At 36.8% G+C, this 27,845-nt stretch overlaps 1 protein-coding gene across 1 annotated transcript; it reads right to left on the bottom strand.

The window, feature by feature from the left end:
• Positions 1 to 27,845, bottom strand: LOC136249269 (adhesion G protein-coupled receptor L4-like). The gene is made up of 11 exons (XM_066041232.1): positions 27,756 to 27,845; positions 24,974 to 25,079; positions 22,838 to 22,994; positions 18,459 to 18,609; positions 16,499 to 16,565; positions 16,345 to 16,448; positions 15,931 to 16,060; positions 15,306 to 15,347; positions 5,064 to 5,132; positions 4,869 to 4,941; positions 1 to 300 (listed from the first exon to the last, which is right to left on the bottom strand). The coding sequence occupies exons 2-11, from the start codon at positions 25,049 to 25,051 to the stop codon at positions 254 to 256; spliced, it is 918 nt and encodes a 305-aa protein (XP_065897304.1). The 5' UTR covers positions 25,052 to 25,079; positions 27,756 to 27,845; the 3' UTR covers positions 1 to 253.

Below are 27,845 nucleotides of genomic sequence, written 5' to 3'. Positions count from 1 at the left end.
CATTGTATTTGCACTCACACCTCATGTTTCTCAAACCAATATTTTTTGCATTTTCCAATATACATACATGTATATAATACAGTATAAATTCACCAGATAAGCAATTAGCTATACACAGTAGAATCCTGCAGTATATGCAAGTTAGTTAACACAAACTACTGTAATACGACTGAAAGTGAGTATGCACTCAATAAAAGCTACAATAAAACTACGTAACAGCACTGCAGCATCACATGATTTTCCATATAGCAAGTTATTGGTTTTGTGGGTGACTGCTGTCCTTGGTAGATGGATATTCAGCTGTTATCAAGATATACAAACACATTAATGCATGACCAAGACAATATATTTATTATTTATCATTAATCTCTATCCCACTAGAAACCTGAAAGGAGGCCACTGAAAGACTGTGTAAGGGTTCAAATTCATGTAGACCCTAAATTATGCATGAGAAACGTTGTAGCTAGACTGTAGCTACAGTTGCCATACATCAAATATCAGGATGCACCACTGTATACGGGTGTACAGCATTACAGGGGAGATCAAACACATGATGTTGTACTGTATCTGTTGTATGATGGCACATTAGCTACATGCTGTAACCAGGGCCCTTGCTGATACACAGAACAGTTTTTACTTCACTATAATACACCATAACTATAGGACACCCCCCTGCAACTATGTGCATGTACATTAGAATTGCATGACAGGTAAAGCTTTCACAAAAGGTACACAATTTCAAGTCATCATGCCACTTTTCAAAGTAGAAGTACAGAAATTTCAACTGATTAATTAAGCGTTAATACATTTTCCTTACAGTGTATTTGAAATCATTATCACTTTGGGGAGATCTGCACAGAAGAAACGACCTGACTATAAACACAATGTTAAAGCATGATTATGGTCTTGGCTAGCATAACTTCTGCAACTGTTTGTTGAAGTAAAAGATCTTTCAGTATAGACCTGATGGGCAAAGTCACTTTTTAACCTTAGAGTTTGAAACCAGCTAACACATTTTCTACCTGATAGGTATGTATGTATAATGTGTGGAAAAACTCCCCAGTCTGACTAATGTTTGCATGATTTTGTTGTAAACACTGTAGCATTGTATTGCAGTCAAGAATATAGCTACATGCTGTGTGACTACTCTACTCTATTACTTGATCTTTTACAACACCTGGTGCAGTACTGTGTGTAGTAGAAAAGAAACATTGTTTTCTAATGTTTTTAGTTGAAAGTTAGGTACACTATTAAAGGAATTAAATCATTTTGAAGTTTAACTTGTTAAACTAGGTTAATGGAGGGAGATAATTTGCATGAGCTGGTGTCGTAACATCTCAGGTAGCAAGCATGGTAGAGTATATAGGTGATACATATGAAATTTATGCTTTATAATTACAAATACATTTTTCTTAACTATAGAGTATTAGCAATATGAATGTCCAATAGATTATAAGTATAATTAAGGATTAATTTCATTAATAATTATAAATAAATCCCTTTAAGGCCTTTACTGGGTCTTTTTGTTAAGGAATCATAGAAAAAAAAGTAATGAAACAAGAGAGGTCGCCTACACCTGAAGATATGCTAGTAAACATTTAATCCCTAATTCAGTCAATACCCATGACTGAATTAGGGATTGACTGTCCATTAGCATATTTTTCAGGTGTAGGAGACCTCCCCTGTTCCATTACTTTTTTTTCTATGATCCCTAATTGAATTTAAAATTCTAAATTAATTTTTCCGTATATACTTGTAAGCTTACTTTTTTTGTAACATTAAGACTGGTGAACACATGCATACCACATCTGACAGGAGGAATGATACCAGGCTTATTTTTTCATCCAAACGCGTACCCCAACTATCAATTTGTGAATTAGTAAAGTGGCTATTATGCTTGGTTTTCAACTACTGTATGTATGTTTAGCCCATTACACAGCATTACAAACAAAGAACACTAGGAGAAGGACCTCTGCAATTAATCCAGTCACGATAGAAAACTCCATCAAATGTAGGGAAGCCATCACATGGCACTACCGCGAATTGACAACTTGTGCTGTCAGCAAAGATAAATGGGAGGACACAGGTAAGTATACATTGTACAAACTGCAGTGTACCAAAAGGCATCAGTCAATGTCAAACAGTGAAACACTCAAGGTATCCTTAACCATTATCAAGTTATGTTTGTCTGAATACATTAGTCAGTCAATCATTCATTCATTCAGTCAGTCAGTCAGTCAGTCAGTCAGTCAGTCAGTCAGTCAGTCAGTCAGTCAGTAAGTCAGTCAGTCAGTCAGTCAGTCAGTCAGTCAGTCAGTCAGTCAGTCAGTCAGTCAGTCAGTCAGTCAGTCAGTCAGTCAGTCAGTCAGTCAGTCAGCCAGTCAGTCAATCAGTCAGGCAGTAGAAAATTCCACTAAATATTATTTTTTAAATTAATTTCATAGCAACTTTTTGGAAGTGTTTCAGGTGGTACTGAAGGCACGTTTGGGCTTGGTTATACCTATACTGCCAAGACACCATAAGGTACTGTGAGGCTGGTTTTAGGGTGATATTTTTGGCTAGAAAAGCCCAAACCTCTATTATGCAGTACTACTGATATGTTAGTGTATAATCAACTAAACTGTGAGGTGTTGATACTAGATCATCCCCTTCCCATAATTGTCACACCCATCTGTAAGTCAAAGTTGTATATGGCTAAGTTTAGTTACGTGATTAGATGTGCATAGCATGGCAGTGTTGTGATATTTGATTAATTTTTAATCTTATTGTTTTAAACACCTTTATCAACTGTACCAATCCAACATATATGTATATTGTAAGTTATGTATATTTGGCAATATACGAAATCATAATCAATACTGCTAAGCTGTCATGAAGGAAGTGAAGCTGGTTTTTTACTGTCCTGTATGATTTTATCTACAGTATAACATTTATGCAATGCAATCTTTATCTTGTACTAGCCTCCTCTCCATGTCACAATTGCATGGCTAAAGAACTACGTACATGATACTTGTCAACCAATGATTACATTAAATGTAATTTATTGCAACACAATAAATTGAAGTTAACATGCCTTGGTGTGGGCGTAGAGTGGATACAATTCAAATCTACGTACCATACCATAGTAAATGAAGCCAGCATCCTTCAGTGATAAACTAGCCTTTTGAGTAAAGTAATTAAATTCACCAATACAGAATCCTTGAGTTGACTGTAAGGTCCATTAGAGAGGCATTGTATATTAGCAGCGTGTTTCAGGTAAAAGTTGAACCAATCTTGTAGGATACATGAGATGTAATGACGTCACAATGATTCATTGTAATAAACTGGTTTGACAGGTTTGAGATCACGAGATCATTCCATAGTGCATAGCGTTTTCGCGGACAGAAAAACTTTTTTTCCCTCCCTCCCACCCAAAACCATGCATTAAGTATATGTGCCAGTGCATATGTTGTTGTATATGCTTTGTACGGTTGTATGTATCACTTAGTTACATTGTTTGCTTGGTTGTTGTTCATCCAATTACTGATATTGAACTTAGATACCCATATATAGTTAAACGGCTACTGAGGACCAAGGGCAGGTGGATGAAGTGCTAATTATCTGTGCATGGCCAAACCAAACCAATTACGCTAAAATTTAACTTATATGATTATTCATTGGTTGCTGCTATCACGTTGTGTTGCTATGCATATATGGTGTGTTGCTGCAATCTTGTACTAATTGGAACACATATTTGCTTTGTGGTCAACTGTAAATCCAGTTATGCCATATCCACAATGCTTGTCTGCGTGGCTTGTGCAAAAGTTATTACACCCTACTCCAACAATTTCCTCAGTTGCCCTTTCCCCAAAGTACTTGTGTATAGATATCTGTATGAATGTTATCTGTGTTTTGTGCTGTTATGTATATGTTATGGCAATGGTGCAATGTTATGTGGTAGATATTTGCATGAGTGTTTGGTGTTGTTGCGTACACTATATGGCTTTGTGGAAAATGTTATTGTGGTTAGAACTAGGAAAAAGTAGGCAATAGAGCTAGGTGTGGTGGAAGGGTGGTGTGTATAGCTAGGAAAACATGTAGTTGTGTCTATTTTGTATGCACACATACTAAATGCATGGTAAGTGGTGATTGCACCCCGGGGGTGTGCACTGCTTGAATATGCCGAGTGCATACTGCCCTGGGGTGTTTCCACACCAATCAGCATGTTAATGCAATATAAACAACCACTCCACAAAGGGTCTTGAATTAGGTGTTTAGCTGCCAGCTAGTTAGCAATGACCACATGTTCTTCACAACTCCAACCACATGGCCTGCAAATCTAATGATGTGGTGTTAATCAAGTGTTTGACCTTAATCACTGCAGGATTTTATGCTTCACTTTAAGCATTGTGCTACCGCTTCACTGAAGAAGCTATTCCCCTAAAATAAGGTGGCAAAGTGAAGTTTCTATAATGAGTAGCTTGCTTGGCAGACAACATGATGGTTTAGTTTGAAGTTTTGGGGATCTCTAATTGATATGTGTTGTGACAGAAGAGATGTCTACCTATATATATGTTAACCTGCAAATTTGAATAGTAGAAGGTAATGAACATACGTACTTTGAATTACATATTAACTATCAGTATAAAGTATGTAGGGTCCTCACAGGTCCCCGGTCCCTGGTCCTGGATATTTGGTCCGTGGGTACACAGATTTTTTTACTTATCTTGTTGTAAGAGGTATTACATGTAATTCCCTGTAATACATTATGCGCAATGCGGGCAATTGTAGCTACAGTAAGTGGTAAATAAATTGACATGATAGTTTACCAGTAAATGAACAGAACTAGGTAGTCATTACTTTTACTATATACTGTAGGTATTGCTTACTCTCCTCCATTGAAGTACTTTTGTTCTGCAATGTAAAGTTGGATTTCATGATCTGTTTTTGTGTGGTGGTGTCCTATAAAATTAAAATTATATTAATGTTTCATTTAGTGTTATAAGGACATTCTTTAGAACTTCATATAGTGTATGTTGGGATTTGTAATTGAAGTGTAAGTTAATGTTCGTTAGTTCCATTACCTTTAGGGAGGATTTCAATTTTCTTTCTTTCCTCCACCGCTTGAACTTTCTCTCTATCACATTTTTTACCTACAATACACTCAATACATGTAAACTGTAGCACTGGCAGTTTACAATGTATGTATGTACTGTATGTACCTGTACATACAGTACATATCTCACTTTAATATCACCAAATGTATTCATATACTGTATAGAGGGAATTTTGGTGGGGGGGTAAAGTTTGGTGAGTAGCAAGCTAATTGCATTTGGCGAAATAAATGTTGGCGAATTCAAGCTCAATGTTTAGATATAAAGATGCTAATCTGAGGCACTACAAGTAATTGGAGGATTTAACTTTGGTGGCAAATTTGTAGCAAATTGCCAAATTTGTCAAAATTTTCACCTGCCAAAGTTTCCTTCTAGATGGTACACAGAAGTCCAATGTTTATTACTACAGTAGATATAGTACTCACAATTATAGAATTTCTTGGGACTAGGCAATTAATCTATAATCCCAGAGAAAGTCATGCAATGTGTGTTGATCTGCAATAACATGCATACTTGTTGGCAATCCTACTGACTTTGTCTAATAAGTATAGTGTCTTATGACTGTACAAGCAGCATGATTTCACTGAAAAACTGATCATACATTTTGTTTTGCTTACCTGGTTTATTGTTTGTTTTTTATCAAAATGTGCATATGGGCACCTAAAGTATTTATCTACAGTATGTTTGTGTATTACAGTTAAGCTTTGGACTGGGGTGGCTTTTGTTGGTTTGAAAAGTACAGATGTAACAACTCCATACAAACTTTGTGGATGTCCTTGCCATTGGCATTACTAAACAAAAGCAGGCTTTGGCTTTCAGACTTGGTTAGGTAGTAGGCTTTGTAGGATAGCAGGAAAAGCTTATGCCTGGCTTGAAAGGAAGTGTGTCTTCCACATTAATTGTGAATAGAAATGAAAAGCAGCCTGGAGGTCTAAGACTTGTTGAAAGAATTTGCAGGAAAAACATGACAGACAAACTACTGTATAAAAAGATATAATAGTAGCTAGTTCAAATGTTGCTTCTTTAGTAGTGCATAGCAAGTAGACAATTAGCTACTAAATAAATCATGAATTAAGAAATTACAAAATTACAATTAATGCAATAAAACATTATTAATTCAAAAATGAAGTAGGGTTTCAGCAATAAAAAGTAGTGAAACAAGAGATGATGGTAGCTATGAAGGAACATTCCTAGCTACTTGGCATTGTAATGATGTGGGAAATCCCTACTCAGCATTCTAATTGTAGGAGTAATGCCATAGTAGGGATTTTCCCACATTGCTACAATGCCAAGTACAGTGTAGCTAGAAATATTCTGCAGTAGATCAAGCAATGCCTTGGTTCCTACAGAACTAGATCATTGTCGTGACATGTTCTAATCATTTAAGGGGGCATGGAAATTTGTAATACATTATGAACTGATGTTAATTCTTATGGATAATTAGAACTGTTAATTTGTTTATTGTTAGTTGTACATGATGATGTAACCTTGACCTTAGTGTGTGATTGTATAAATAAGCTGGAGCTGCTACCAGCTTTCTCTTCTTCAGTTGTTGAGTTATATTGATCATTAAGCTATTACAATTGATACTAGTTACATTTGGGGGCTTGTCCTAATGTGAAGAAGAAGAGCAGAAGACAAAAATGACAATTACTGAGGCTTTGAGGTCGCAGTTAGATAATCTACAGAAGGAGAAGCAAGAATTAGAGATTAGAAACTTGAAACTTAGTGACAATCCTAGTAAGGAAACTTTGAGGGAGGTAGAGAAGGAAAGGGACCAGTGGAAAGATGAATGTGAGAGAATTACAGTAGAAAATGAACAGCTTAAAGCTCTCTATGAAGAATTGCTCCAGAATTTGCCAGCAGGCCAAACTAACACTGGTAACTCTGGCATAGGTCACCAAACCATTGCTGAGCTACAGGAGCAGACAAAGACACAGCAAACTGACCTTGAACAATGGAAGTTTAAATGTAAAGAGGTTGAAAAGGAACTGAGTAGTATTAATCATTGGAAAACCAGGAGTAAACTTCTTGAGAGGGAGATGGGTAAATTGCAGCATCTTAATGGTGAGCTAGAGAAGAAAATTGTTCTAGTAGAGAATAATCTGGAGTTAGAATGTTTTAGATCTGAAGCAAAGGCGAGAAGCCAATGGGAAGCTCATGAAGGGAGACTAGTAGAGCAGTTAACAGAGTTGCAACAGCAATTGAAGGGTAAAGAGATAGGAAGAGGACCACTTCAGACATTGGGGAAGGATGTATCAATTGAAGGGTTACAGAATATCAGCGTTCCTTCTAAAGCAACCTTGACCTCTGCAAATGTGAGTAAAAATAAACAAACTGAATGCCCTTCTTACTCCAGACTACAAGAAGAGTACAATGGCAGGATTTAGATTGTTCTAGGAAATAAATAGAACTTACTGGAGTGGTGGGTGAGAATTCTCAGACATTTGAACCTTCTACTCGCAGTTTGGATTCACCAGTGCCATATACTGGTCTAGCTTATACACTTCCATCACCATCTGGTGTTGCACAACCAGTTTCCAGTGACTCTGCTGCACCAATGAGTATTGATCCTATGACATCTCTTTTGCTGGCTCAGCAATTGCCACCCCTTCCTAAGTTTAGTGGAGAGGTGAGTGATGGAGAACTTGGGTTGAGCACATTCGAGGACTGGCTGGAGCACTTTGAGTTGATGGCCACCTTTCTCAGGTGGTCTTCTCAGGCCAAGTTAGTCAATTTGGTGACTAGACTGCATGGTCAGGCATACTCATTTTTTCGGTATTGTACAATAGAGCAGCGTACAAATTATTCATGGTTGGTTTCAGAGTTGCGGAAGCAGTTTATACCTGTGAGATTGCCTGCAATACAAAGCAGTTTGCTTCATGATAGAAAACAATGTGTTTCTGAGTCAGTTGATTTATATGCTCAAGAACTCCGTACTTTATTTCACAGGGCCTATCCTAGTGTGTATCAAGGAACAAGGGAAGCAGAGGCACTGGGCCAAATAGTTTTGGTCAATCAGTTTGTGGCAGGACTTCTCCCAGAAATTAAATCCAAAATTGTTGGATCAGAAGGAGATTTTAACCAGCTGCTTACAAAGGCTAGATTTGAAGAAGCCAAGTTACGTGATCTGGGTTCTGCTCAGTTGGCATCTACAGTATCTACAGTACCACCAGTGACTCAGGGTATACATCCCAACCAAAAATCTATTTTTGTTCCATGACAACAGAACTTGGGTGGTGCTAGATCTAACATGGGACCACGGTGCTATAATTGTGGGTCATCCTCTCACCTGATTAGGCAGTGCCCTTATTCATTAAAGGGTAAGCATTCAGAAACACCTGGGAAAAAACAATAGTAATGTTGGAAAGGTCAGTGCTGAGGAAAAAAACAACACTGGAAAGGGTGATAGCAACACCATCTCGAATATCACACCATGTGAAGAATCTAATCATGATTTGAATGGTAAGTCAAAGGAAGACATCAGTAGTGAGTTGAATAAAGTAATTGTAACAATGCATGGTATTTCTTCAAAGGCTGTAACAGGTGGTGTTCAGCTGGGTCCTATATTGACTACTTTGGTTGAGGTGGAGGGAGTAGCTATCGAAGCTCTATTGGACACTGGATCCCCAGTAACCATAATTGAACTAGAATCCCTTTTGCAAATATTTAGCAAAACAACGGAATCCAAATCAAACACCCACAGAGTGGAGAGCAGGAGTGGAGGCTCGTTTGGAACCTACTTCAGTTGTGTTACAGAATTACAGTGGGGACAAACTCCAGGTGGTTTGACAGATTCAAGTTATAGTCAGTCGTTCAGGGTACTCTACAAAAGCTCTGATTCAAGTTCAGAGGGGGCTCCAGTCAAGTTGCTTATTGGTACAGATTTGCTGTCTAAATTGGGATATCTTTTTGTTCAGGCTTCACAGACAGGTAATGACAATGATATGTTGAATGACACTGTGCTTGTTTCAGACAACAAGAGAGATGTTGTACCTCAGGAAACTCGACAAAATGTTGAAGGCACTGGTGAAGTTAAATCTTCCAGTTTGGAGTCTGGGGCTACAATTGGAGGATCCTCACAGAATATTGAGGATAGCTCAAGATCCGGAACAGTATGTCTAATTCAAGCAACACGGATACCAGCAAGACATCAAAAGTTAGTAAGGGCTGAAGTGAAGGGTGTATCGTTTGGACAGCAGAATGTAACTTTGTTTGAACCCAACATGGATAAACTGGAAGACAGTTTTTTGTCAGCACCAGAAGCTTTGATTTGTCTTGACACCAGTAATAATTGTACTCTGGTGTTAGAGAATCATGGATGTGAGCCAGTATACCAGGACAAGAGTTGGGTCAACTTGGGAATGTAGTTGTCCATGTAACAAGGGATAACCTGTCAGCTCTATCAGTCAATTCTGTGATTACTAAGCCATTAGCTGAAGATAGTAGAGAACCTGATGAACAGGAGTGACTATCTAAGTTGTTTGATTTGTAGAATATAGATGAATCCAGTTTAACAACGGCTCAGTTATATTTATTAAAGGAGTTGATTTCTGAGTATTTGGATATTTTTGCTTGGATCCAACAGAGTTGGGATGTACTGATTTGATTACCCACTCAATTGATACTGGAGATAGTCTTCCTATACGCCAACCTTTAAGATGAATCCCTTTTGCTTTACACAGCAAGATGGAGGAACTGGTTCAGAAGATGATGGAACAGGGAGTGATCCAACATTCTAATAGCCCATGGGCTAGTCCAGTAGTCTTAGTTGAAAAAAAGGATGGCAGTTACCGTTTTTGTGTGGATTATCGACAATTAAACACTGTTACTAAGATGGATGTTTTCCCTTTACCACGAGTGGATGATACTTTAGACATGTTATCACAGACTCAATTTTTTTCTACATTGGATCTCGCTGCTGGATATTGGCAGGTTCAAATGGATAGGAGAAAACTGCTTTCAACACATATTCGGGGCATTGTGAATTTTGTGTAATGCCTTTTTGGCTTTGTAATGGGCCAGCTACTTTCCAGAGATTGATGGAAGCAGTACTGGTGGGGCTATCAAGGAATTGTTGTATGGTTTATTTGGACGATGTGATGGTGGTGGGGAAAAGTTTTGAAGAACATCTGAGTAATTTGAGAAAAGTTTTTGATCGGTTTCAAGATGCTAATTTGAAGTTTAATCCAGAGAAATGTTGCCTAGCTGGAAGTGAAGTTGTATATCTTGGATATGTTGTATCTAAAGAAGGAATTTCAGCTGATAGTAGAAAGGTAGAAGCAGTTAAGTCCTTTCCTCAACCAGATGATCTACCATCCTACCGTTCTTTTCTTGGGTTGGCCTCTTACTATTGTCGATTCGTACCCGATTTTTCAAAATTAGCAAATCCCCTCTATGCACTTACACGCAAGAATATTGAGTTTTCTTGGGGTCAAACTCAGGAGGAAGCCTTTCAAAATTTGAAGCAACTTTTAATGCAAACACCTGTGCTGGCTTTCCCTAATTTTGATCAAGAGTTCATCCTAGAAACTGATGCCTCAGGAGCTGGATTGGGTGCTATTTTGGCTCAAACACAACCAGATCAAATGGTGTGGCCTATAGCGTATGCTAGTCGAACATTGCAATCACATGAGAAGAGATACAGTGCTACTGAGTTGGAGGCATTAGCAGTTGTGTGGGCTGTGAAGCACTTTCGCCACTAGCTTTATGAACATTGTTGTCATGTATTTACTGATCATGAGCCTCTTAAATCTTTATTGAATACTCCTCATCCATCAAGAAAACTAGCACGATGGGGTCTGGCCTTGCAAGAGGTTAATTGAATTATTCATTATCGTCCTGGCAAAAGTAATGTAAGTGCTGATAGCTTGTATAGGTTTCCTGTGGACCACCCATTAATGTCTAAGGATTCCTGTGTTGAGGATGGGGATGAGAATTCCTTGGTGGCTGCTGTGGTAGGACACGATAATGCTAACAAGAGGAAGACAAGTGAACCATCATCAGTTGTGTTGGTGGAACCTGTGGAGGGGGAAGATAGCTGCCACATTAAACTAGATAGAGTTCAAGACACTGATGAGGTTTTTATTGCTACTGTCCAGCCAGTATCATGGGACAAGACAGAGAGTGGGGAGCAAAGTTAGGAAGTATACAGAGAGCAGATCCAGAACTAAAGATAATCATTGACTACCAAGTGGAGGGTATATTACCCAGTGATGAAAAAAAGGCAAGAGAAATTTTGTTAAGTCGAAATCAATATCACATGATAGAGAGTGTCTTGTATTACATTGAGACAGATAAATCCGTTCGCCTTATTCCCCCAGAATGTGATCGTAGAGAATTGTTTGAGGAAGCTCATAGTGGAGCATTTGGTGCTCAATTAAGAGATGCAAAAGTGCATGGAGAATTATCAAAACACTACTGGTGGCCAAAGATGAGGAGTGATATTTCCAAATGGTGTCAGGGCTGCTTGCACGTTACTCTGGTAAGGCTGTACATCCTCCCTTGATGCCTATACCTGTGGAGGGCCCATTTCATAGGGTGGAAGTTGATGTGATACAGTTCACTAAGTCACATGTTGGTAATCAATATGCAGTTGTGTGTACTGACTATCTCACAAAATGGCCAGAGGTATTCGCCACGAAGGACCAAACAGCACCTACTATCGCCAAGTTGTTTGTGGAGGAGATAATTTGTCGTCATGGTGTTCCATGTCAGTTGCTGTCAGATTGTGGTCCTGCATTCTTGTCATACTTAATGACAGAAACCTGTAAATTATTGGGGGTACACAAAATATACACAACAGCGTACCACCCACAAACTAATGGATTGACAGAATGAATTAACAGAACATTAACAGGTATGTTGGCAAAGAAGGTTGAGCAGAGTGGAAGAGATTGGGATAGCCACCTTCCATTTGTTTTATTTGCCTATAGGGTGAGTATGCAAGAGTCAGTCAAGGAGTCGCCATTTTACTTGCTTTATGGACGTGATCCCAGATTGCTGACAGCGTTAGATATTGACAGTATCTCTAAACAGGAAGTAGATGTAGACACTTACAAAGGAGAAATAGCAGTAAAGATGGATGAAGCGTGGGAGTTAGCCAGGAACAACATTAAAAAGGCCCAAAGGAGCCAAAAAATCTACTATGATCAACAGTCCAAACCATCTAAATTCAAGGTTGGTGACAGAGTGTTAGTATACATGCCTGCTGCAAAGCATGTAAGACTTATAAGTTTGCTAGGCCCTTTCATGGGCCCTATCAAATCTTAGAACAGAGTGAAACTGGAGTCACCATTTGTCCAGTAGATAAGCCACATGCAGAACCAATTCGAGTGGCTTATGACAGGGTTAGACATTGCTCTGAACTGTTACCTGACAAATTTTGGCCAGCTAAAGCTATCAAAAATAATAAAAAACAATTATTACAGCCTGTATCTGAAGAAATTGCAGGTATAACTAGCCAACAAACCAACATTTCAAGTTCAACACCTGACGGCTCATATGATGATAATGACGAAGATGATAACCAGAATCAAATGATGAATTTGCAATCCAATCATCCTCATCAACATCAGAAGAGAACAGTACCCAGTGTGTTACAGTAAGATGCTAATTCATGGAAAAGTCGATTGAGGCCAAGACGGACAGATGGGGACATCTGATTTAAGAGCGGGGAAATGTAATACATTATGAACTGATGTTAATTCTTATGGATAATTAGAACTGTTAATTTGTTTATTGTTAGTTGTACATGATGATGTAACCTTGACCTTAGCGTGTGATTGTATAAATAAGTTGGAGCTGGCTACCAGCTTTCTCTTCTTCAGTTGTTGAGTTATATTGATCATTAAGTTATTACAATTGATACTAGTTACAAATTGTTTTAAAAGTGCAGCTTAGCTGCTATCCAATGCTACAGTCCATTAAGCACCTCAAATAGTTTCGTGGATGTAAATACGCTCTTTTAAGGAAAGAGTCAATACGGAAATTAATGCCTTGGTATGAATTCCATGAAGAAGAAGACAACCAGATAAAAGGAATAGCAAAGTGTAGAAGGCAGTTATTTGTTGGAACTACAAAGGCACGTTCCACCAGTGAGTTTGTTGCTGTGGTGTAAAATGGTGACTGTGTTCCACTTTGTTGGACCTCTACCCTTGCAAAAGGCAGGCAGGCAGGCCAGGCAGGCAAGCCAGGCAAGCCAGGCAGGCCAGGCAGGCCAGGCAGGCCAGGCAGGCCAGGCAGGCAGGCCAGGCAGGGGCATATGGATTCAGTGGAATAGAATGGTGGACTGGAATGGTGGAATGGACTGGAATGGTGGAATGGAATGGTGGAATGGAATAGTGGAATGGAATGGTGGAATGGAATGGTACTTAAAAAAACGACCTTATAACAAAGACCACCTCTTTACATAGACCGTTTTACTTTAATATCTGAATTGTTGTTTTAGAGCCCTATAAGACAGTCTTGTTGATAAATTGTGTGCCACATGTTATGTCTAGAAAAGCCAGTGATATCTGATTTATGATACAATACAGTAATAGCTATACACCCCATACAAAAACAGCTTGGCTATACAAAAAAAGATGTGTCCACGAAACTAAAATCAACTGGCAACTAAAGGAGCTAATATCTGGTGAGGCCAAGAAATGAATGTTAATATATACTGGCAACTAAGTATAATTTACAATAATCTTGATCCTTTATCATTGACTTGTGCAGTCTGACTGTATTCCTAATTAATTTCCTGTAAATCTAATAGGTCAGTAAATTGGTACCTTTCTCAATAGTCTGGCGTTTTAGAGGAGAAAAAAGGTGGTTAAATTACTAGCCAATTAGAGTTACAGGGAATTAATTAGGAATGCAGCAAGACTGTACGAGTCAATGATAAAGGACCAAATTTTTATAAATTATAGCGAGTTATTTGCCAGTATTTCTTGGCCTCACCCAGATATTAGCTCCTTTAGTTGTCAGTTACTTTTAGTTTGATGGGGACATCATTTTTGTACAGCCAAACTGTTTTTGTATGGGGTATACTGCTGTATTACAAATCAGATATCACTCTGACTTTTCTAGCCATGTGGTGCACAACTGATCAATAAGACCATTCTATGGGGATACACTCTAAAACAACAAAATAGCAGCAATTTAAACATTAAAGTAAAACGGTCTTTATAAAGAGGTGATCACCAATTGAAATTACCAAAGTACCATTGCATTCCATTCCATTCCACCATTCCATTCCAGTCCACCATTCCAGTCCATTCTACCATTCTATTCCAGTCCATTCCACCATTCCATTCCAGTCCATTCCACCATTCCAGTCCACCATTCCAGTCCACCATTCCAGTCCACCATTCCATTCCACTGAATCCAGATGCCTGGCAGGCAGGCAGGCAGGCAAGCAGACGATATTTTGAGTTATGGAATTTAAAAAAGCAATATCCAGGTGCCTGTAAGTGTTTTCTTGTTTTTAGTACTGTAATTGATGCTGAATGGAGTAAGGCTATGCTGTAAAGGTGTCATGTATTCCATGATGGTTTTTAGACATGATTGTTTTAGTGGTGTACATCACTTTGGGGGGAAGTATATACAACTGATGCAGTAATTTAATTTGATAATTATAAAATCTACTACCCAATAGCAAAGTGCAAATGCAGTGGAGGTGTGTGCATGGGTGGGGGGCAGGGGTTATTCCCCCTCCCTCGACTTTTGTTGGACAACGTTTGCAACACAAGATTGAATTACTCCAGCAGAACAGTCAACCAGTCTAACAGAACAGTCACTCATAGATCCTTTAAAAGCTTTTAATTTATTTGCAATAATTGTCTAAAATATTCTCTCAGCACTACTAAAATGTGAAAATATTATGAGGGCCCCAGACCTCCATGAATGACATCCATATTTGTTCTATGCTTCAAATCCACTATGTAAATTTTATATAGTTGCTCCCCCCCAAACTCTGTGGCCTGCTTTACCACCCCTGACATAGTATGTAATATTTATGTGATCAATTCCAGCCAGCTGCATGGCGCCTGGTTTGTAAAACTAGCACGACATTTAAATGTCCATAATTATCCTTAAATTTTTCAAACTTGAATAGGTGAACATGGCTATAATTATGTAACTACTCATCATACAAACTCACTAACCACATAGCTACAGAACCTAAATGTGTACACACTTGCATATGTGTGCATGTACAGTACATACCTCTCTGTTTCTAACAACTTGAAAAAAGAATATTCCCACACCCTGTAAAAATATTCACAATGCATATCAGTATACTACAATATATGATAGCATGCTTAAACTATTCTGATCATAGCAATGCATTTGTGTTACAGTAGCATTTACAAGATCTCTGATTAGTAATACTGTACTAACATAGTTTAAATAGTATAATCTAAAAGATACACTCTTTTAAGCATAGGATAAAATGTGAAGGGGATTCCGGGGCCCAAACTATGTAACTCTTTTAAGCACCTCTTTAGTTTAATAACAAGATTTACAGGGTGAGTTGCTTTTCGTTCAGCATTATTTCTAGTATTACAACACAGTGCAGGGTATCTATGGGGATGTGGCAGTTATGCCGGCAAAATTGTATATGCTGGCATTTTAAAAGAATAAATAAATTATAAGGCTTCAGTCCTAAAGAAAGTCGTTCTTGCATGTTTGGTTAACACAATTCTTATAAATAAAGCATTCAAAAATCTGATAGAACAGTCATGCTAATACAATGCTGTAGACACTTGCAAAGTTGTATGACAATAAAATTAATGGAAGCTACAGATATTATGATACATCACTACAATACATTCACTGATATTGTACGTACTTGCAAGGAGTTCACAACAGTAAAGATCCATGCCAATTCTACAGACTCGTTATTAATCACAAAAAGCAAGCCAAGTAGCCAAGTTCCTCCAAGTAAAGGTAGAAGTACTACAGTACTTGACAGTAGTATCCTAAATTGCATGTACGAAATGAACTTTAAGCAAATACTGTATTAATTATGATGTGAAATGATAATACAACTACACTATATACAAGTGCAAGGAATGATTATTGTTACAAGCTGTACTGTATAGTAGTTACAAGCTGTACTGTATAGTAGTTACAAGCTGTACTGTATAGTAGTTACAAGCTGTACTGTATAGTAGTTACAAGCTGTACTGTATAGTAGTTACAAGCTGTACTGTATAGTAGTTACAAGCTGCACTGTATAGTATTTACAAAATTTTATGCGTACTTTGCTGTCTCATAATTTGCTTTCAGTGTATCTGTCATTTTAGCATGTGTCCTTCTTGACCGAATGATACTTAACAGTGACAGCATAAACAAAGTTACATTGATCTATAATAAAAACATATACAACAAGCAAATAGTTGAATAGGCAGTTTTACCATTAGAATTAAGATCACAGGCCCAGCAAATGCCCAAATGGAACCATCCTTGTCTGAGATCCAGCATCTATATAGCACATATGTGGGAATTTAAAATGCTCTTTAACATATGTACACATGAACACAAATGTATTAATTGCAAGCTAAATTGCAACTCTGATTATCAGAAACTTTCCATACTTAAGAGTTTTGATATAACTAAATATGTGATGTGTTGAATGCACCCATAAGGGTGATTTTCCAAAATTCGGTCACATATATACTTGAAGATTCTTGCAAAGAGTGAAGGTTACACTAATCACTGAAGCAGACAAATGTACTTCAAAGGGGTTTACATGAAGGAGTATACCTTTGAGAATTGCAGGCAATGTATTCTTACGAATCATATATATATATATATATATATATAAGTCAAATTTGCTATTGGCTTTATATGCTAACAAGAACATGCAGTGAAAGCTCTAAGCAGATTGAATAGCAGGCTAATCATGAAACAGCACTCAATACTGAGGGGATGCTACATGACAATTAACATTACGAAGAAACTAAGAAAGCAATTTAAAATATCTGAAAAATTCTTCTCTACCAGACACTTGGCCGTAGTAGTAGTTACCAAACTTGTTGCTGGTTAACAACAGTGCAACATGAAGACTTGGTTCTTATACATTATTAATATAACTTTATACGGTATAGCAGCAATTATGCTGGTGTGTATGTGAATCAGGAAATACACTGGCTGACTTTGTAAAGTAAAATTACAGTTTTGTTAAAAACAGAGCTATAGTGGAGAATTCAGAATTGCAATAGTAAAGTTACTCTGATTATACTACAGTGCAATCATGTGTTTAACCCATTGTCTTAAAATTACATCCAGGAATAGTGCTATGTTAGAAATGTAAAGTGCCTAAATTTAAGACTGGTACCATACACACAAGTCAAGTTATGGATTGCCAAGTATGTAAAGTACATGCAATTGGAAAGGCTATAAGACCCCTTTTTGCTGATCCGGTCACAATTATGAATGAATATACACCAACTATCAATTACTTAAATATGAAGTGGCCATTCTACTTATGTTCCACCCATTATTATACAGTTTTATAAATGAATAGCAGTATGAGAAGTGCCTCTGTATTCAATGCAGTCACACTATGGACATTAAAACATTGAAACCATCACTAGTTGTCATGAATCAACACCTATACGGTAGTGGAGAAAGAAAGGTACACAAAGGAGGACAAAGGTAAGTCCATGATGCATGCATTGTAGCTACTGTGGTTGATAAAAAATTCTATTTCAGGACAAAGTCACAGCAAACAGTGAAGAAATTAAGCCCACAAAATAGCCTTAACTATGCATAGTCAAGTTATGCTTGGCTGGAGGCATCAGTTAGGCAGTCAGTTGTTGGGTCAGTTAGAAGAAAATTCAGTTTAATAATATATACTATCAAATTTCATGAAAACTTTTTCAAAGGGTATAGGGTAGCCCCGAAGACATTTATTGGGCTTGATTATGCCTAAATAATACTGCCAAGCTGTTATGAAAGAAATGCGAGGCTGGTTTTTGAAGGCTAATAAGCCATGATCCCTATTATACAGTACTACCATACTGTACCTGTACAATACGCACAACAATTGCTCTATGGTTAAAGTGACTGGGCACACAAAAAAATTATTGAGCTTGTGACACAAACTACACCCAACAATGAAACAGGTCAGATCTAAGTACTTACCTGAATGCAATATCTACAATCTATAGTTCACAAAATGGAGCCATCAACTATTTTAAAAGTGCAGACAATCACTCAGTTATACTGTAGTGTACCAATGTTGTGAGAGTTTCCAAGTAATGGAAATTTGAAAGAAAACAAATTTTATATGCCCTTGTGCCTTTTTTCACATGCTCAGGCACAATTTAAGAATTTTCACATTAATTGATATTTTACCATTTTAATACTTACGCTATTATTTCTGTTTCACTGGCTGATGTATTATCCATCTCCATATCAATGTTATATTCATCCATACATGAAGTTGTATTAATATTCTTATCAATTACATAGTTATCATAAGACAGTCCAGCTGATATAGCAACTATTGGTATGGGTAGACCTACATGTATATGTGGAAAAACAACATTAATATACATTTAGTACTGCTAATCATAAATTTTCATCCTTAAAATATTTTATGGATTGATGTATCCATGAAAATTTATCACATGAAATTAATTAACTACTAACAAAATTATTGCGTGCACATGTGCAGCTGCCTATTATCTATGAATAAAGTTTATCTTCAATTTGAGTGTTACTGTATTAAGGTTGACCTCTGCTTAGTCTGTTCAGAATGTCTCTGCTGCAATACTTCAAAAGAAAACAATGCAAGTAATAATTTGCCTGACCCAAACTGAGGGACCACTGTCAAGACATGTACAACTACCTCCATAAGCAACTGTTTTCAATATTAAATGAACAAGTGTAAGCCTGAACCTTGTCACAGGAGAATAATATAATCCTTGTATAAAGATGAGTATATAGCAGTTATCGTGACTAGCTAGTGAGGTAGACTGAGAGGTAGCTAGCTTTAGTATCAGCCTGGAATATCTACATACTGGTGGATCTTTATAATGATACTAGCTAAACATTCGGCCATACAGTAGATACATAGTCCAAAGGGTATATAATTGGTGAAGTAGACTAAAGCAGTTTAATTAGAGTGTGAGCGTTTATGCAGTTAGCTATGATTCAACCATGGAAAAGAATGTTATGTCCGGCACAGCTAGACAGTGCTTACAGTACTTATCAAGCACAACGATGAAATGTTTGCAGGGGCGTACGCAGGAATTTTGAAAAGGGGTTTCCACTACAGCTAAGTGACTGTTATATAAGAGTAATTTATTTATATTACCTGACTGCTCTATTAGAGTATCTCGATCTTTTCACCAAAATCATAACTCAGAACAATGCTATAAGTGTTGCTATCATGTTAGAAACTAAGATAAAAGTTTAAAATGTGTCCCGTTCCATGATAGATTCCAGAGTCTGGAAACCTGAGGTTACAATTAATTTTCTTAATGTTTCAAGTAGTGTGTAAAATCCAAAGTGGTTTTCTGAAACCCCTGGAAACCCCCTCGGTACAGCCCTGGTTTTGACTGAAATGAAGTGAACTTACATGATAGACAGGTAATTATAAAATATTGCATATTTTAATACATAGGTTTAGTTACTGTAGCTACACCACAACAATAGCAGTAATAATGGTAAGTATCTAGGAGTTTCAATGACAGTACAAATATTCTATAGTATCCTTGAGTAAAACAGCAGTAAGGTCTATATATCAGTGATGCATATCATTGTGCAGTTAACAAAAACATATCAAGCTAGTAGAGTCAGCTGTTAAAACAAGCTACAAAAAAATGTGATGTGGAAGATCCAAGTTTACTGATGATGATATGTACCAGAAGGTTCAGGCTTACATTAAAAATGTAAGAGCGGGAAGTGGAATATTTTAGTTGCAGTGGTTATGGGTGCTGCAAAGTAATCAATACGTATTTGGCTTATTCTCTATTGACTTTGTACAACAAAAAGCCATTGTACAGTAAATACAGTGCACCAGAACCAATTTTGCTGAAATCAAGAAAGTTTTCAAAAGGAAAGTGTTACAATGGAAGATGTCCCACCACAGCTAGTGTTGAACTGGAATCAGACTGGTCTTAACATTGTACATTCATCTTGGACCATGGACAAGAAAGGTTCAAAAATGGGTTGAAGGATAAGCACCAGATAACAGTTGTTTTCTGTGGCACTATTGAAGGAGATTTTTTGTCAGTGCAGTTGATTTATAAAAGTAAACACAATGGTGTCATCCAAAGTGCAAGCTTCCTGTTGGGTGGGACATCACACATTACAAAGTATTGGTCTAGTGAAGAAACCATGATTCGTTAATATCACATTAACATCCTGCTATGCATAGTTTGGGTGTAAACGGTGCAGCTCAGGATGATTAGTCAAGGGTAGGTAAGAAGGTGACTATTTTTGGCATGTTTGTGGCAGATTCAATTTTTATGACTGAAGCAATTCCAAATAGCAGCCCTTCTGCACGAGTAGAGATCGTGTGATGGCCATTTGCATGCGCAATGGTGTTGGGTATTAACATTGTGGGTTCCAACTGGGATTCGATACCAAATATACCCCAGGCTTCCTTGTCTGTTAACCTTGTAAATTGTGTTTCATTACGAGGATCACGTAGCTAACTGCACGTGACTCAATCAAAGTTTGCAAGGGGTGGCTACTTCCTACAATATAGGATGCAGGGGCGGACCCAGGGGGGGGGCTTTGGGGGCTGAAGCCCCCCCTCCCCCCCTTCATATTTAGGCTTTACTTGATCAATATGCTGAGTATTATAATGAAATTTTATCTTAGCATAATTATATGATCACTAATAATACAAATACTCATAAACCACCTTATAAACATCTTTCCAATGTATTATCAGTGGATTTATGCTAAAGTTTATGCAACAAGGACACGGATCAGCATTGGAGGTGTACAAGATCAAGATACTCTAATAGAGCAGTCAACTAACTACTCTAATAGAACATTCACTGGAAACATGTAGTTGGTTCTGTTATGGAATTTTTCCACTGCACCTAAACATACAATGAAGTGCATTGGTCTGTTTAAAGGGCTTCATTCATCTACTTGTGTAGTTAATATGTATGGCAATACTTAATTCAGGTACACAATTTCCATTGAAAATGCTCTCAGATTCAATCTTGTATTGTTCAAATTTCAAAATTTTCCACTTTCAACATTATTATTCTAACATGCACCTATTCAGTGTTGTGCAATTGTGAGAGGGGTGCATCATGTACTTGGTTGTCTGTACCTACCCAAACTTTTCCATTAGCAAATGCTTCAGAGAGCCATATCTGTAGTCTATAGGCAGTATATAAAATATCTACAGGCAGAAAATATCATGAATTTTATGTGGAAATGTCTCCAAATTGCAGTATTTTAGCATCTATTTTTCAAAATTTTCCTGGGGGCATACCCCCAGACCCCCCTAATTCCAGCATGTTTCGCATGCTGGGAAGTGTGCTTCGCACACCTTTAGCCAAGAGATTAGTACCTTGAGTTAGCCCCCCCCCCTTTTATAAATCCTAGATCCGCCCCTGAGGATGCATGGCTCAGAGATTGTGTTGAGAATGAATAGACACTAAATAGTTGATACTCTGTAGTTTGCATGCAAATTTGTACTAAAATATTTTCGTGGGTGGCCTAACACACTAAAATTTTATCAAAACGAATTTTAAAATAACGAATATTTTGTGTATGAAAAATTTCCTGTTTTATGGTATAATGCCTAAAAGTTTAGAGCGTTAACATCCAAGACTCCAATAGATTGTCATGGTTTAATATGCATTATTATAATTATATAACAAATTCCCAAGCACAATAATTATGTGCATAGCTAGGGCTAGGGAAGAAGCATTATGCCAGCCTAAATACGCCTATATATGCAGCAGCACCAAATTGATACTAAAATTCAAATGCATACTGAATAATTATAAGTATATACACTATATAATTTTACATATGTACTATTATGTTTTTAAAAGCTAAATGAAGTAGAGATATATAGCAACAAACTTTACTAATATAAATCATGATGGACAACTAAGTGAAAACTTGTGGAATTTGGTGATAATTGGTTTCATCATTTGCTCACGTTACATGTAATTGACATAATAATAATAATAATACAGTATGTATAGATAGACAACTAGACGTGTGACATAAACATGTAGCACAAGTATGTAATAATATTATGGAGAAACAAGCATGTGTAACAAAAAAAATATGTCCTTTTATTACTGTATATGTGACCAGATTTGAGATAAACTGGCTTCCACGAACACAAAACTGAATTCGTGTTTTTACCACAAATGGACTGCTGGGCTTATGCATATTCCACTCTATCTTTTCTTCAGAACTAGTGAGTCTGGTTTCTGTAGCAGCTTTTGTCAGATGCTGTGAAAGCCTTAAGTAGAGGTTATAGTCTATGACTTCAAAACACAGAGTTGTATGTAATTTAGTAACCCTTACACCTTGTAGTAATGCTCTCACTGCACTCAGGTACCACAACTCAAGGACTTCAAGTTACTACAGTATTACGTAGAATCCTGTGCTACCGACTCATTGATATACATGGTTTTACTGAAGAATTGTTATACTATTTGCTGGCATAGTTTTGAATTGAATACATACAGAAGAATACTGTATGTATAGTGTATGTTGCATGTTATGCTATATATAAGACTATCTACTGTACTTACTCCAACCAAGGAGAAGAAAGAACCGCATATCCTGGAATATTCCTTTGTAGAATAATTCCACAAACATCATGTAAATCATTATTGCTTCACAAAGAGTCCAGCAGAACACACAGAGGAAGAAGTAGTGGAGAAGTATTGCCACCATATTACACCACCACTGTAAAATGGTACACAACAAGCTGCATGCGTGTGTAACATCAACATTGTAATATCCACTACAAAATCTCTTTTACTGTACCTTGTGCAGTGGAACTTGTATATAACAGTCACATTGGAGCCAGATGTTTCTGGCTTTTATATATCGGTGAAAAAAACCTGCATAGCAGCATTTTAGTGGCTGTGACCATTTTAAAAGGTTAACTACTATTACGAGGCTTGCGCCAACCATAATCTTGCAATTATAGTACAGAAATGGCAAAGTGAACTTGTTATGAATGTTGTTAAAAACCAATGATCGTATAATGTTTAGCAATGAAGCCAGATAGATCGTATAGTGTTTACTGAAAGACAGGAAATGTGATAATTACAAGTGGTGCCAATTGTTGATAGTCATGCCAGATTATTGGCTATGCAAGCCACTAATCGTTCATAAGGGAGTGAGTGCTATACAGAGTTGAAGTTACTGTATGTATGCGGTGATTCATACGTAGGTGAATTCTTGGCTGGCCGCTATATGTGTTAGACTTGATCGTTTAATACAGACCACAATGTATATAATGTGGGAAATATTTGAGACCTCATGGCCATGGCCATTATACAAAGGTGACTACTTAATTCAGGTGACTGTTGTCACAGGTTTCACAGTACCTTAGCAATTTGTGTTTATTTAGAAAGATGCAAGATGCAGAAATAGTTAATGTGCTGTTTAGTTTCCATACTATTTTTACTGTGCAGTATACCCACAGCTTACTATTACAGTGGTCCCTCGATTATCCAGCCATTATTGATTATCCAAATTTTCGATTATCCGAACTATGGAGGTGACTGTTCTATTAGAGTATTTTGTTTAAAAGTGTATGTTCTATTAGAGTATACAGAGCTCTGTATATAAATGAATAGTATTCTATTATCCAAACTTTTTGATTATCTGAACACCCTCAGAGCCCAATGAGTTCAGATAATCAAGAGAACACTGTATGTTGATACAAAGATGGTAAGGTCGGAAAAGTGATCTGTATTATTTTGCTGATAAACTGGATTTTGCCACATTTTTCATTTTGGTGTCTTTTTTTACAGTTCATTCCAGTCACATTACAGTATAATTGTAACATAACCGGATAATTATTACAAAACTGATCCAAATTACATATCAAACAAATCTAATTAACCACTGGTTTTAAGAGCTACCATTTCTGGGTGATTTGGCAAACAATTTCTGTCCTTAGTAAAGACCTGGCTTGAGGAGAATCTGTGGTGCTCTGGTGGATGGCTTATTACACTTGGCCAAATGTATTCTGTGGTAATTCTGCAGCATATTTACCACTAAGGAACTAGCATAGTCCTGTAACTTCGCATCTGGATTACTATCATGTCTCTACCTCCACCCTGTACCCCCACTCATTTTGAAGTCTACACAACCATTCCTTTGCTATAATGACTTGAATTTTTTCAAACAGTTTATTTAAATATTGTTGATATTGTTGATAGTTAGATTAGTTTTCCCAAATCCAGTCAAATTATTCATATGTATATATTGCATATAGTAATGAAACATATACAGGGGCGTACGCAGGAATTTTGAAAAGGGGTTTCCACTACAGCTAAGTGACTGTTATATTAGAGTAGTTTATATTGCCTGACTGCTTTATTAGAGTATCTCGATCTTTTCACCAAAAGCATAAGCTATTAGTGTTTTTATCATGTTAGAAACTATTGATAAAAGTTTACAATGTGTCTTGTTCCATGATGGTATCCAGATTCTGGAAACCTGAAGTTTCATTTTCTTAATGTTTCATGTAGTATGTAAAATCCAAAGGGGTTTCCTGAAACACCTGGAAACCTCCTCGGTACACCCCTGATATATAATAGGCCAGAATCTGCCAATGTTTGTATGCACATACTGTATTACATCATACCATACGTATATTATGTATTATAACATTACAATACATACATGTACAGTACGTGAAAACTCACATGTTCAGCTCTGTCCACTCCACTAACAAACACTACCAAACCAAACAAAAGAGCAACTGAGAGATTTAGATGGATCATGTGATGCTTTGCCTTAAATGCAGTTTTCCTATTAATAACACAGTGACAATGCATTCTAAAACAAAACAATAAGTGTGGTAATACAGCATTTATAACAGTATACAGATTAATTCCTAAACTATAAATGGTTTTCTATACAATGGAACATTTGCATAGATGAAGTACTTTCAGTGATTAATGTAGGATATAGCATACAAATTACAAAAGCTACAATAGTTCTAAAAAACTATCACCATAAGTTGCATCAAATTTTATTAAACAAGAAGATTTTACCCTGTAATAGGAGTATACTAGATGTAATTCTTCATTAATATAATTTTAGCATTCACTACAATTATTTGGATATACTGAGCTTGTGAATTTCCCAGTAAACATCAACAATTTGACAGATTGTAGTTCATTATTGTTGAACTATTAAACATGTCAAGCAGAGTGGCAAGGAAGAACGGCTGTAGCCGATTGCTCGGAGGTTAAATATATAAATCAAATCAAATCAAATCAGTGGCATTGAAGTTGTACTATAAAACAGAAACCAAGCTAGCTTATAATTTAATAATTTTTTCTGTGTACGCCTCTGTACAGAGTGTAAAGTGCACACTAGTAAACCAAGATTACACATCAGTCTTTGACAAAATTAATGTTTTTTGAAAGTCATCTAGAGATTTAGTTAGCTTCACTGACATATGCTAGAAGGATATTTCAGAGTCTTATTATGATGGAAAGAAGGAATATTTATAAACATCAATATTTGCTTTAAATGTTACTTATAGTATTATGTACATATAATTATGCTATGTAAACAAATGCAATACAACCAACACAACCGCAACGTAACGTAAACAAATATCTGTAATTCAGAAACCATCCTGTGTATGGAGATGAAACAAGGATTTTTGAACTCCCTATGAACAGAGGAACATGATGATGCTAAGGATTTATCCACTGGAGTGTCAATTCACCGACAAGCAAGGCGATAAAAACTTGCATAATTTTTTTCTGAAGCTTGCATTTTTACTCATTGTTTTTAAATAGGTTTTATTACAAAAGTACTATTGTGCGTAGATCAATGATTTTCAATTAGGTCACATATTCTGCCAGCATGCTACTAGGCTTGAGTCTATTATGCTCCAAAATTTGCCTATTATGCTTTTTGGCATTTCCCCAATTTTCTGCCTATTATGCTTTTCAGAAATGCATTATGCTTTTATTTTGTGTTTTTTTCTTTGTACAGGAACTTTATTCATGTGATACAATTTAATGGAGAAGTGTCATGTGCTCCAGAGTTCATAGGCATATTAGAGCAGGGGATCTGGGAGCATGTCTATAGTCCCTAAGAAGCTATACACATTTTATTGTCTAATATATTCGCAGTTTTATATGCAAATAAAATTGGCATTCAAAGGACAGCAACTGCTCAGTATATTATGTAACTTGCATTTGCAGCACCATGCCAAAAACATATTAGCCTCCTAGGGATAAACACTTATCATTCTCACTGTTGCATGCAATGACTGTTCTATTAGGGAGTTTGACTGTTCTATTAGATAATCTCGAAATGTTTCCTATTAACCCCAGTCTCACTCCAGACCTGCAGAGACTTCACTATTTTCAATGTCCAGACATTCACTAGCTATCTGACTCAACACTAACCTTAAAAATATTATCATTTATAGAGCGTCTTCCAATCGAGCTTCCAATAATCATAATCATCATATCACATTTTATTCAAAATCAGACGGTGATACATGTTATATAACACCAAATTCAATGATTGAAGCTCAGCTAAACTGCTTTTTTGTGCCTTAGTGTTAGTTGGCACGTGACTGCATGTGTCCTATAAAACTGATATGCTGAAACCCACAATGAGAAGCGTTCATTTCGTCGAGCGGTGTAAACGTGTAGTAGTGCATTGTTCTACTCATTGTTAGGAATCATTTCACCATCCAAAACAGGTTAGTTCTTTGCTTTGTGACTGTTATAGCAGAAGTTATAAATATCATGGCAGAAATTTGCCCATTATGCTCCTAATTATGCTCCATTATGCTCCTAATTATGCTCCATTATGCCAGCATTATGCTTTATGCTTTTCATGCCAAAAATAATGCCGGCATAATCGATGCAAGCCTACATGCTACTGACTTGAAATTTTCACACAATGCTTCCATTAATAATGTTACAAAAGTTGAAGCTGATTGCGCATTCTTACATTGAGTTATGCTCAAAGTTATAAAAACGTATGCATGTGGAAGCCTGGTTTTGCCAAATTTAGTTACAACAATGCTTCATAATCAAAATTAGGCTAAAGAACTGACTGTTTTAGTAGAGTATACCAGCATTTCCTGACTGCTGTATTAGAGTAAGTGACTGCTGTATTAGAGTATTTCAATCTTTTCTTTGCAAAATGTGATTATGCTTAAAAGCATTATGCTTGATGCTTTTGAATAACCAACCAAGAAGCAGTATAATGTGCTTTCAGCAATATTGTGTCTATTACTTGCTTTTCTGGTGCATGCATTGCACATATTGGTTAATTATTGAAATTGCCTTATTATGCTAGCATTATGCTTGATGCTTTTGGTTACCTATTATTGTGCTTAAATTACATCAGCATAATTGGCCGTGGCCTAATTATGCAGTGAAATTGTGCCTACTTTCAGCATCATTATGCATAAGACAAAAATGGAATTACTTTATTATACTGTACCTCAGCAGAATAATTGTTCCAATAGTCAACAGTATAGACACACAATGGACACACCACACCCAACATAGCTGACTATATGAAGTTCCGGAG

The sequence above is a fragment of the Dysidea avara genome, chromosome 1 (genome assembly GCF_963678975.1).
Source record: "Dysidea avara chromosome 1, odDysAvar1.4, whole genome shotgun sequence".
NCBI lineage: Eukaryota > Metazoa > Porifera > Demospongiae > Dictyoceratida > Dysideidae > Dysidea > Dysidea avara.
This window is presented reverse-complemented; position numbering and strand designations above follow the sequence as displayed.

Excerpts from the sequence above, each read along its gene's own strand:
- LOC136249269 (XM_066041232.1), bottom strand. The coding sequence starts at position 25,051 with ATGATCCATCTAAATCTCTCAGTTGCTCTTTTGTTTGGTTTGGTAGTG. Across the intron at positions 16,061-16,344 it reads GCAAATTATGAGACAGCAAA|GATACTACTGTCAAGTACTG; the intron begins GTACGCATAAAA and ends CATGCAATTTAG. Across the intron at positions 4,942-5,063 it reads AATTGAAATCCTCCCTAAAG|GACACCACCACACAAAAACA; the intron begins GTAATGGAACTA and ends TTAATTTTATAG.